The 11,886-nt window shown below is 39.3% G+C and overlaps 1 protein-coding gene across 1 annotated transcript in view; it reads right to left on the bottom strand.

Moving 5' to 3' along the window:
• Positions 1-475: 475 nt before the first annotated feature.
• Positions 476-11,886, bottom strand: part of cacna1fa (calcium channel, voltage-dependent, L type, alpha 1F subunit a) — a 48,650-nt gene continuing 37,239 nt past the window's right edge. Inside the window, 12 exon segments of the mRNA XM_047364169.1 lie at positions 476-1,300; positions 2,675-3,007; positions 3,089-3,201; positions 4,864-5,312; positions 5,438-5,584; positions 5,672-6,018; positions 7,831-7,955; positions 8,115-8,216; positions 8,325-8,427; positions 8,520-8,616; positions 8,738-8,865; positions 11,385-11,544. Of these exon segments, the coding sequence (XP_047220125.1) occupies positions 1,097-1,300; positions 2,675-3,007; positions 3,089-3,201; positions 4,864-5,312; positions 5,438-5,584; positions 5,672-6,018; positions 7,831-7,955; positions 8,115-8,216; positions 8,325-8,427; positions 8,520-8,616; positions 8,738-8,865; positions 11,385-11,544 (2,308 nt within the window). The 3' untranslated portion in view covers positions 476-1,096.

Genomic DNA, 11,886 nt, shown 5'->3' with positions numbered 1-11,886 from the left:
CATTGTGTTCAGGAAGGAGATTAATCTAAAACCACAGGTTGTCTACAAGATTTTGACCAGTAATTCATTTCTGTCTGGTGTATTATGTGCGATTTATGTGAATGTGGCTCTACAATAAAGCGCTTTAAGTGGTTGGTATATAAATATTGTTCATTTACCATTCTTGTCTATTTTTGGTGTATTTTCACTTTGCAAATGATAAGTAAATTACAGAATGTGAGATGCAGCCAACTCTGCTATAGAGGGTAACAATAGTCTGCAAGAGACAAATGCTTATTATTTTACATGCTTCACCTCTTAAGGTGGAAGTGAAACCCAGATGTCATCCATCTGCCAGTCTATTAATTACTGATTACATAATTCACTGTTTATATTTCCACTGTGGGTTTTTTAACAAAGAACCTTTGGGGGGAAGTATACCATGTGAAACAAACTGCTCACTATGCAAAAAGAAAAAATTACAAGCAAAAGAACATTTGTTTGAGAAAACATACTTTATTTCTGCAGGCTGTAAAGCCACCTGATTGAACAGTCACTATAATCAGAAAATACAACGCAGACATTTTTAACAGAAGTTGGGATGCTGCATCTTAGAGGATATTCAGTTTAGTGAAATATTTCTCTAAAACATCTAATGCATTCAAATATCATCATCATCATCTGTGCTGCTGACGTATTACGGTTTTACATGTAAAAGTTCAGGAGATTATATGAAACAATATTTGAGCTCATAGATGTATTAAGCGATGATAGATCAAGTACAGTGCAAATAGAAATACAATGAAAAACGACCCTCTGTTATAATGGTTTAAGTGCCTGAATTTGACTTTATACTCAGCAGGCTCCTGTGTAAATATAAAAACTTCCTGAGCCACATCAGAGGGAGTCCTGCCACATACTCATGTGTGCTCTTAAAATCAATATGTGTGCATGTTTTGGCATTCACAAACAAAAGTATTTCATACCCAGCAGGATGTATGAAAACTACAAAAACTCACCTCTCTTATTTAATGTTTTGTTAAAATAACTTGTGTATAAACACACAAAAGATTGGCTCAAGACTTCATGTCTTTACTGTATTTTGGCTTTGGTGATCTCAGTAAGAAATCACGCAGTTCATTTCATCTGCCAGTTCGTTCTCAAACTGGGACAGATGACTGGCTCCTCGCACTATCAGGTCGGCAGCCGCAGTCTCCATTTCGTCCAAGCTCATGTGACACGCTTCGGCAATCTCCCGCTTGGCAAAGCTTACAAATTTCGGATCCCTGGCGTAGATGCCTAGGCCCTCAGAGATCAAGATCTGTTGGGGGGATTTGAGGCATGATTATGTTTTCAGCAAGCAAGCAGATACATCATAGACGTTTGCATGACAATATAGATTCTACCAGCTGTATAAGGAATGGAGAAGACAAACTTGTTCCTATCTTGACATGTTAGTTGGTGTATTGAGTTATGTGGGTAAAAGAAATAAGCGCATTTTGTAAAATATCAAAACATGTAATGTCCAGGAACTGGACACCCTCTTTGCAAAGTCTACCGTCATCTGTCCTTCTGCATTCCTGTTCTGGATACTAAAGCTGCCCATCACTTCCTCATCACCTCTGTTCCCTCAACATATCTACTGAGATCTGCACCAATCACCACTCTCTCATCTCTGTAGATATTCTGCATCTCCTTCTCCTCTAACTCACACCCTACCTTTGGGGCATAGCCACTAATAACCCTGAACATAACACCTTCAATTTCTAGCTTCAGACTAATCACCCTATCTAAAACTCTTTTCACCTCCAGAGAATTCTTGACAAACTCCTCCTTGAAGATAACTCCTACACCATTTCTCTTCCCATTCACACTATGGTAGAACAGCTTGAACCCTGCTTCGAGCTCCTAGCCTTTCATCCTGTCCACCTGGTTTCCCTGAAAACACAGTATGTCCACCTTCCTTCTCTGCATCATGTCAGTCAACTCTAGCTTTTCCTGTCATAACCCCAACATTCAAAGTCCCTGCTCTCAGTCCTAGACTCTTGCCTTTCTTCCTCTCTCTCTGCCTACGGACACGTCTTTTCTTTGCTGACCAATAGTAGGTCAGTTTCCACCAGTACCCAGTCCGTCCCCAGCACTTGCAGCAGTCATTGTTAACCCGGGCCTCGACTGAACCAGTATGGAGATCCGGTTTTTGACTTGCATGGTAGATGTGGCAACAGTTTTACACAACCCTCTGCATTCATTCAGGCTTGGGATCGGCAGAAATGGGACACAGGACCCTGTCCCCCATGTGAGGCTGCATTAACAACACACATTGCGAAGGTTTACAAGGACAAACCATGAAGAGAGGGATGTCATTTTAAAGCACACCTTGCCATCTATATCTGCTATCCGCAGGTGACGTGTCAAGCAAACACATAAACTATCTAACTCTGTTTATTGCTGGTTAATGCTACCTAATAGGTCCGTGATGCATCCCCTCTCTGGTAACCCTTATTTACTGTTTTGACTGACTATTAGGTGCTCCAGAAACTGTCTGTAACACATTGCTGCAACTTAAGTCTTTAGTGTCTGCTCTACATGTGTTAGGTTGTTGCAGTCATAATCAATTACACAGGTGTAGTTTTTTTTTGCATGTGCATTAAATATGATAAATAAAAAAATCTACAGCATCTTAAGGATAACTTACTGATTCAACCAGACTGTCTGCGCTGCCTTTATCTATGAGGCCCTGGTTAACAGAAGGTTGCATCCTCATGCTGGTGAAGGTCCTTGTCTGACCAGGGTACCAGCCTGGACGTTTTCCTGCAGGGAGACTGGCAGAGCCGTCACTCCAGAGTGGCTGACTAGCACCACTTTCTTGATCCACCAGGATCATGGGGGTGTAAATGAGCTTGCCTCGACGCCCTGCGGGGGCAATTATTCCTGGAAGGGGTGTGGCACCAGCTGCTGCTGTGTTGGCCCACGAGGTGGAAGACATGGACGACACACTGCTGGGCCGGGAGTCCAGGTTGTGCTGGTTCTGAAAGAAAGCAGGATTCCATGACTAACTGAAGAAAGATGAGAAAATAACATTTTAAGGATGTGTTTTTCGTGCTTTTACCTGCAGGCGGGATCTGGTTGGTGACGTGTTCCCATGATAGTTTCCAGGAATGGGGAGATTGTCCACACTGGTCTGAGGCTTTAGACACTGGAAGTTAAATGCAGGCTTCCGACCTAACACAATATGAAAGTAGGTGTTATAAAGACAGGCATGATGAGATTTTAAACTCGAATAGGTTCTGAGAAATAAAATCGGTTTTAACTGGTATGTTGTGATGGGGGAACTTCGAAATTTAGGTCCAACAAGCAATTGTTCAAAGACATCAATGGCAGTATTTTTTATGGCTATTTAAGGTTAATCAATACTTGTCTATATTTAACCCTTAAATTTGGGCTCTTTGTCCCACAATTCCTGTCCAAATTTAGCCTAAACAAAGATCTTAAAAGTCAGGCTTCGTTAGCCCATGTTTAATTACACTTCAGTAAACATCTTTATGTGTCTTTTCTCTTTTCAGCCACGTCTTTTTACGTCTATACAACATGGATGTGCTTGGTAGGAAATGCTTGCTCTTCTCAAGGATTTTAGTACATGTTTTCAGGTACCTATACACTAAAGATCTACTGATGTTGTATCTGACTGTGTGGAATAGGCATTACAATCCTCCCCACAGTTATTACAAAACTAAACTTAAACTATCCCTTAATTATTTTGTTTACTAAACATCTCAGTGCAGCAAAATATATAGAAAGCTGCTTTGACTAAACCAATTACTAATGCACTGGATAATCAGTTGGATATCAGCATAAGAGGTTTTTAACTTGACTGAGGTGACAGTCAAGTTGGCTGATTGGCTTGTCGGAAACACAAAACCAGATCTGCTCAGCAACATGACTAAGCTGCCAGTTCATGCTAGTAAAACCGTTTGATGTGAAAGTTGTTAATGAGAGAAAAAGGCTTGAAATGATCAATAATCATAGAGGCATGTTGCAACAGGATGTTGGATTTTGGCAGATAACAGGAAGGTGCAACATATTACAGTTAAATTGATCTGTTGTGACCTTTTGAGGTTATAACATGTCTGTTATGGAACATGCTGCATTTAGACACAAAGAGTTCAGCGAGTCTGGTTGATTTTACAGATAAGGGACAGAAACAACGAAAAGGTTTGTTTCTGATAGGAAATGAGACAGGCATTTCATAAAATATAATAAAGAATAAAACAACTTAAAAAAGAGGTTAAATAAAAACAAAACTGCTTTTATTTACAATTTATTCAAAAATAAAATGTCAAAGATTATTTAGACATTTCTCAGTACCCTGTGAAAAAATCCTTATTGACATTACATTAATCAGACTCTTCTTATAATTAATGACTAGTTTTTGAATGTTTTCCTCAGGGTTTTTCATGATTTATCTTTGGTGATGAAGGCCTCCTCGCCATCACCCTAATCGTTAGCTCCCTCCACAGATTATCTATCAATTCAAGCAAGCACTCTGGTGGGACATTCCAACACACTAATATTATTTCCAGGCAGAAGAAACGTGTTGGTCAAATTTAAATATTACTTTAAAAATGAATAATTGAGGATGTGGACATAGTAATCAGCTGAATCAGCTAAAACCAGTACTAGAAGATGGTAGTTTTTTAACTTGAATTTGGTCACCAAACTCGGATTAGTGAATCTCTTGTGCAAAAGAATTTTTAAAAATGAATCAATATCTAAAGGTTTGTTAAAGTTTTGATAATTGTTCACTATCTAGAGTCATGGGACATGCATGAAAAGCATAGTAATAATGTAAGTTTTAATAAATGAAAGTTATAGTAAGTTTCTGACCTTTTGGTATGGCAGGAAGCAGCCGTCTCCGGACAAACTGGGCTCCACTGTTTTGATTTTCATTGAAGCCATTCCCATTGTAACCACTGTTCCCATTGTAGCCGTTCCCATTGTAACCATTCCCATTGTAACCACTGTTTCCATTGTAACCGCTGAAGGTGCTGCCGTATTCATTGCAGCCACCTACGGTACTTCCATTGTCGTTGGTGCCGAGGATGATGCCGTTCACATTGTAGCCTGTGTATCCATTTCTGTTATATCCGTTTGTGTCATAGGGAGTGGGGCTGACAGCGGTGCTCCCTCCGTTCATGTTGTTTTCACTGCCGATGAAGCCATTGGGGTCAGGAGCTCCATAGGGTATTTCTCCTATGCTGCTATCTCTGTCAAAAGTCTGACCATTGTCTCCTGTCTCAGTTGGTACAGGAGAAACTGCCTCTGGATACTCAAACCTGCAATTGTGAAGAGGCAAAAGGGGAAATGTGGTATAGTTTGCAGGGTGGATTGAACATAAAAAAAAAATGGTATTTCTTCTTTAAAAACTTTAAATGTTCTGATTATCATGCCTATTTCTTACCCATCTATTGATGTTAAATGTGTAGCATATGCCTCACGCTTGTAAAACTGTTCAGGTGCTTCACTTTGAGTTGGAACGAGTGCATCTTTGAGGAGAAAGTCTTCTTCTGCTGATATCTCTGGTGGAGGCGGAGGAAGAGGCGATTCGCTAATGAAGAAGAAAGAACTGAGTCATGAAACATCACAATATGACTTATTGGGGTTCCAGTACCAGAATGTGGCTGTAACAGAGTACCTGATGGGAAGGGGTTCGGACCTTCCAGGTTGCTCTGTAACAACTGTGAAACCTGCCAGCTCTGATCCTGGTCTCAGGTGCTCCTGCAAGGCCTCCACCTGCTTGGTGATCACATCTCCATTGGCGACCCTAGGCATGGGTTCGATGATCACAGCTGTCTGCTCCACCAGCATGTCCAGGGGCGGCATCGGAGTGCTGGCAGGCGTGGGGTTTGCAGAGGTCCCGTGCTCGCTGTCAAATACCTCATCGCCTGTCATCTCTCCTTCTGTGGCCTCTTCTTCCTCTAGGTCACAAGCCATCGCCAGACGCATCTCTGGAGCCAGATCCCGCAGCGTCCGCAGCCCTTGCTAAAAGAACAAAATTATTTAAACTCAATTTTATTTCAGATGTTGTGACATTTAGTTTTAAGTCCACTCATGTAAAGGAAGCAAAATAGGCTTCTAGAAATTGACAGAGCAAATGTTGGATTTAAAAAACAACTAGATGAACCCTTGGAGATATTCACAAATTTTGCAAGCATGAAATAATAATTTCCATTCCAGTTGTTCTATGTAATGTGGGTGCAATGTACAACTCTGGGAGCATGTCAGACCATATTAAATTAAACCAAAACCTTACTTTAATCCCAGTGCTCAAAGTATTTTCTATTTTAGAAAAGTCTCAATGTGCAGGAAACGTTCAGAACGTTTAACGTTTAGTTTAACTCATTATATTCATGAATAATTTGCAAGTATTCAGCTTTTATCAACCTTTTTACGCCTACACATATTTTAGCTCTGGAATAGAGTAGGGTTGTTGAAAAAACACCGCAATGAGTTTGAAGCACAGAAAAAAGTGCAAAGAAAGTGAAACCAGCACGCAGCTTTGTCCATGTAAAACTAATGGAAGAACATATATACAACATCCCATTAGCGCCCCCTACTGGTAAGTGGTATTTTTGCACCAAGACGTTTAAAGTATCCAGCTTTCTTATACCGATGTGGCTATTTTTTCAGCTCTGGTGATATCCAATTTTATTATGAAAAAAGTAAAAAATAAATCAAATTAACTTGAGTACATTTATTCAATTGGGAAACAAATCCCATGTTAGGAAATAATTACTTTTAACAAATCCCCAGAGGCACAATTCTACTCCTACTAATGCTTTTAAAATGAACGTAGGTCAAATATAATTATATTTGAATTTCACTTTTTGTAATTTGATAAGAATTCAAAAACATAATAATCCATGGTTTTCTTGGTTCTCTTGAGCATGAATATATTACAACACAGACACCCATTTGTTTTAGCCACTGGCAACAAGGCTGGATGGAGACTCAAGTTGTTCTTTGCAAAACACGGTGAGAAGGATGGAAATAGAGGTACAAATAAAAAAAAGTTAGAGAACTAGTGCAAAGTAATTTTGGGGTTATCAAGTCTCCATAACAACCACTGGACACTAATTACAGGCTAAGAGGGAGAAATGCCTCAAAAAAGCATGTTCTCTCCTACTTTCACCAAGGTAAACCTGGAGTTTGCTCAACTTTTCTGGGACTTCAACTAGAACTGAGAGCTTTGATGATTTAAGAGTAAGACTGAACTTTTCAGCAACAAACACTGCAGGTGGGTGTGGTGTAAAACAAAGGTTGAATATGTGGAAAAGCCCCTACCCAATGTTAAGTGTGGTGGAGGTTCTGTTATGGTGTGGGCCTGTTTTCCTTCCTAGGGTCTAGTTTTTGATAGTTAAATATATGAAAATGTGAGGCATCACATTTGTGGTAATATTAAAGTCTATCAAGGAACTTTAAATTGGATCAAAAACCCTAAAAGTAATTTATGACTGCTACAAACCATAAAATAGGGGTTGTCTACATAGTTTTGATTTAATGTTTTTGATGTCACTAAGTAAATGCATACTTACAATTTCATAAAATATTTTCCATGTTTTTGTACAAGTAAAATCTAAAATTTGGAAAGCAATATTCATTTTACCGGTAGTGGTGCGAAATCATAAAAAGTATAGGTAAATGAGGAAGAAATCCTTCGTTAATAATTAGAAATTATCTTGGGAGTGAAAACTTTACACAGAAATGAGATTCATAGTTGCTTGGCTTTGTTTGTTGTATAGAAATACTCAGACCCAAAAGGTTTAATAAGAACATTTAAAAAACACAACTTACCTGCAGTGCAGCAGCCTTGTCCTTCTTCTTGGATTTTCTTTCTCTCTCTTTTCTCTTTCTGTACTTTTTGAAGTAGTCTTGAATCAGGAAACTGGCATAAAACTTTCCACAAGTCACCTCGTCCCCTGAAGAACACAGATACATGTGAGAAATACAACCCAAACAAAAACAAAAAAAAAACAAAACATACCTCTTGGATAACTGGAGAGTCAAGTGAAATTGAATAATTTAGTAATTTCTTAATCCTCTTTCTGGGAGGGACGTGTGGTATTTCTGTTACTTGCCTCTAGGGGGCGGAATGATTTCATCAATGAGTTTAGGCTTCGTGTGCTTCCACAGCTTCTTAATGATAATCTTCAGCTCCTCATTCTGCTTATCAACAGGGCCTAATGGGATCAAACCACAGATTTGTTCAAATAAAAGCAGGTTTTTGCATACGTGGGTCACAGCCAGCATAATGAGCCTCCATGAATGTCTCGTGTAGGAGTCCTGACCTTCAGTCTTGATCTTGAGTGAAGTTCGGACAAGAGCAAACAGAGTGGCGTTGAAAGTGACAGTCCCATCAGGGTGAAGGGGCACATTCATAGCCACCAGTCTCTGAGAAGATAAGATGAAGCACAATATGGCAGATCTGCTAATTTCCTTCTACTGACGCATCATCATGCAGCTCTGCACATTTTCACGCTTACTTTGCAAGCAACACGATGAGGGCACAGCTTTCCAAAGCCAAGAGGTGGCTGAATCCTGCGCAACATAGTGACTACGTCGATGTGCTTGATGCGACCTCTGCAACAAGGCATGCAAACAGATAACGGATGAGCCAGATACGTAAATTTTGGAAACAGTGAAGGGGAATAAGGGTAGGAAGCACCAGTGAGCAGCATTTAATGAGAAAAATGAGACGCACGTGGCTTCTGGATCGTAGTCAGACCAAACTCTCTTAAACTCGTCCAGGTGGTGAGTCCCCAACACTGTCCAGTCTCTTGTAAGATATTCAAAGTTGTCCATGATGACAGCAATGAACAAGTTGATGATCTGAGACAAAAAAAAAACAGGAAGCTTAAACTACAGCACAGTAGTGTGTTGTTTAAAAAATGAATAAAATACATAACAGTAACAGTGCAATTAAAACTATTATACAGCCAAGAATTATTCACAGGTTTGGAGACACACTAGCATTAAAAACAAGAATCAGATTCCCAAGTTTTAGTTTATTTTCTATTTTTTCTGATCCATGTGGGGTTGAAATTACACATAGAGCCTCAAATATATACAAACACCTCCACTATTAGTTAAGCACAAGGTGTAAATTATACCAACATTTTACTTTTGACTAGAAATAATATTAACGTTTTGGAGTTGCCCAGAAACTGTCTTGATTAGAATCTGATGGAAAATCTGTGGAGGGAGCTAAAGATTGGGGTGATGGCATGAGGGCCTTCCAACTTTAAACCAAGGTGGAGCTCAAAATTGCATCAAAATACCAGAGGAAAAATGAAAAAAGCTGGTCAGCAGTTATAAAAAGGGCTTGAAAGCGATAATGGCAATAATTGTAGTGTATAAATAACTTTCAACATGTCACCTTTTACAAATGTGATTAAGAACAGATTGGCTTTTTTTTTGTAATATGTTATATTTCGAGAGATGTCAGCCTCTTTTCCTATTAGAAACAAACTTCTTGGTTGAATGAAATTAACTTAACATCTAAGTCTGCCAGGGATGTGAATAATCTCCATCTTAACTGAATATTTGGTTAAGTGTGCCTTGGCAAATTGCACCTCCACCACACTCTTTTTGTAGCCATAAGCAAGCGTCTGGCATAATTCTGGCTGGATATTTGACCAATCTTTTATGGCAGCATTGGTAAGTTCTTGGTTTGTTTCAGATAAGTTTGTTCAAATTACTTTTTTCACAGATGTGGCTTTGAAGCCTAGTTCTCTACCAACAGGGTCAACAGGGCTGAGGTTATGAGTTTGGGTAATTTACTCCAGAAGCTTAATGTTAGTCAACTTTCAAGGTAGGTCTCCTTTATTATTCCTTCTCGTTTGTGCTATGGAACAGTACCACTGGCACCAAAAGTGCCCCACAGCATGATGATCCCACCACCATGCTTGGCAGTTGGTACACTGTTGTTTTAATTAAAGCACTCACTTCAACTTTTCCAAACGTAGATACTTCTGGTCTTAGCAGTCAAACAGCCCATTTTTTTTTAATCTCCTCTGACCATAAAGCCTTTTCTGGTCTGACCTAGTGGTCGGCTGTACATTTCAGTCAAGCCTAACGATGGTGATAATGAGAAGAAGGTTCTTTCTTGGTCGTCCCCCCATCAGTCAATTGAAATATAAAACTGGCTTCACCAGTGTAGAGTGACACTTATGTTACCAAAGTTTCCAGTTCAAGTCCAGCTCGAACCCAGATTGTTCCTAAACCCATTTTATTTTATCTGAGGGAGACACATCTGAATAACCTGATTGGATGATGTTGGAATTTGCTGGATTTTCTGTAGAAAAGGCTCCAAAAGACATGTGTGAAGCTACAACTCTGCTTCTTAAATCTTCACTGAATTATTTGGACTTTCTAATCCCGCTGCCAGAATTAGAAGCCCAATATTATTTACATGACATTCCTACTCATGAAGAGTGTGTTCAAACTTCAGAAGTACGTGTATGTAAAGCAAAATGTATATTTTAAAATCACTGAAATTATTTTCCAAGGAGAAAATGTTGAGTTTACAGCAGTATTGTGCTACCGTTTTAATTTAGCTTCCTCTGTAGTAGTTTTCAAGTAGAGAAAACCCCTTCTGGTCAAAGATTTGCATTTTTATTTTAGCTACTACTGCTGTTTCAGGGGGTCTACAAAGGTCAGAGACCACACATAGAGTGATGGATGACAGCTGTTCACACAAAAATACAAAAATGTGAAAAACATCAAGGTGGACCAGTACAGAGTCCAGAACAAGAACATGGATTCTGTAGTAAAATTCCCATGAAGGTGTCAGAAATAAACTTAGACCTAAAAAGTTGAATAATTTAAGCCAATTTACTTGAATATAAAGACACAGAGGGATTGCATTATTGTTAATATATTGCTGCAAATTGTTTTAAATGTACGATATTGTTTGTGCTGGTAATTGTCTTTAAATCATATCATTGATTATACGAAGTTTCAGCCATAACGTGATAAGGTTTACCGCTGTTGCATCTGCTGCTGGACCATAGGTTGATTCTTTAGGCTCAGAGTCACCTTCATTTGACGGATTTAACATCTGAAAATAGAACTGCTGCAGCTAAAATACGTGTAGCCCATTAAATCTTTGTGATGCGGGCGTGCATCACCACTCAGCTGAGGATAAATAAAACCGTACGTGTGCTGCTGCTGAAATGCTGCTGTCCCTATTCATTCAATTTGAATTCCACTTGACCTAGTAGTCGAAAAGCAGGTTTGAATAAATTGTAGCTACGCTTAGAGGCTGTAATCTGAAGACTACCTGCTAGTGAAGCAGGTGGAAAATAAAAAACCTCTGATCAGCTGTAAGCGGTTGTAGCTTTACTCACCAGATAAGCGCAGAGCATGAAGAAGCTGATGAAGTAAAGGTAGGCCAAGTTGCTCCCGCAGGTGAACTCTTCACCGGGCTCAACGTCAGACTCTGGGTCACAGCGTCTGCCAGGCAGGGCGCCCAGCATGATCTGCTGCCACTGCTCTCCAGTGGCACACCTACAGGAGAAATTGTTTTTAATTATGCTTCACTTACAGTGCCTTGCAAAAGTTTTCATACTGCTTTAGATTTTCCTAATTCTGTCATGCTAAAACCACAAACTTCAATGTATTTTCTTGGGATTTTACGTGACAGACCAACACAAAATATTAAATTATTGTGAAGTGGAAGAAAAATGAAACATGGTTTTCAAAACCATGTAAAACTAAAACTACAACTATGAAATGTGTGGTATGAATGTCATCCATGGTCAATACTTCATCAGGTTTTGCAGGTTTTAAACAGCTCCAAGTATTTTAGGATCTATCAGCTTTGGACATCTAGAGATGGACATCTTTGGC

This window comes from Girardinichthys multiradiatus, chromosome 1 (genome assembly GCF_021462225.1).
Source record: "Girardinichthys multiradiatus isolate DD_20200921_A chromosome 1, DD_fGirMul_XY1, whole genome shotgun sequence".
NCBI classification, from domain to species: domain Eukaryota; kingdom Metazoa; phylum Chordata; class Actinopteri; order Cyprinodontiformes; family Goodeidae; genus Girardinichthys; species Girardinichthys multiradiatus.
The sequence above is the reverse complement of the archived record's forward strand: the minus strand, read 5'-3'. Positions and strand labels throughout refer to the sequence as shown.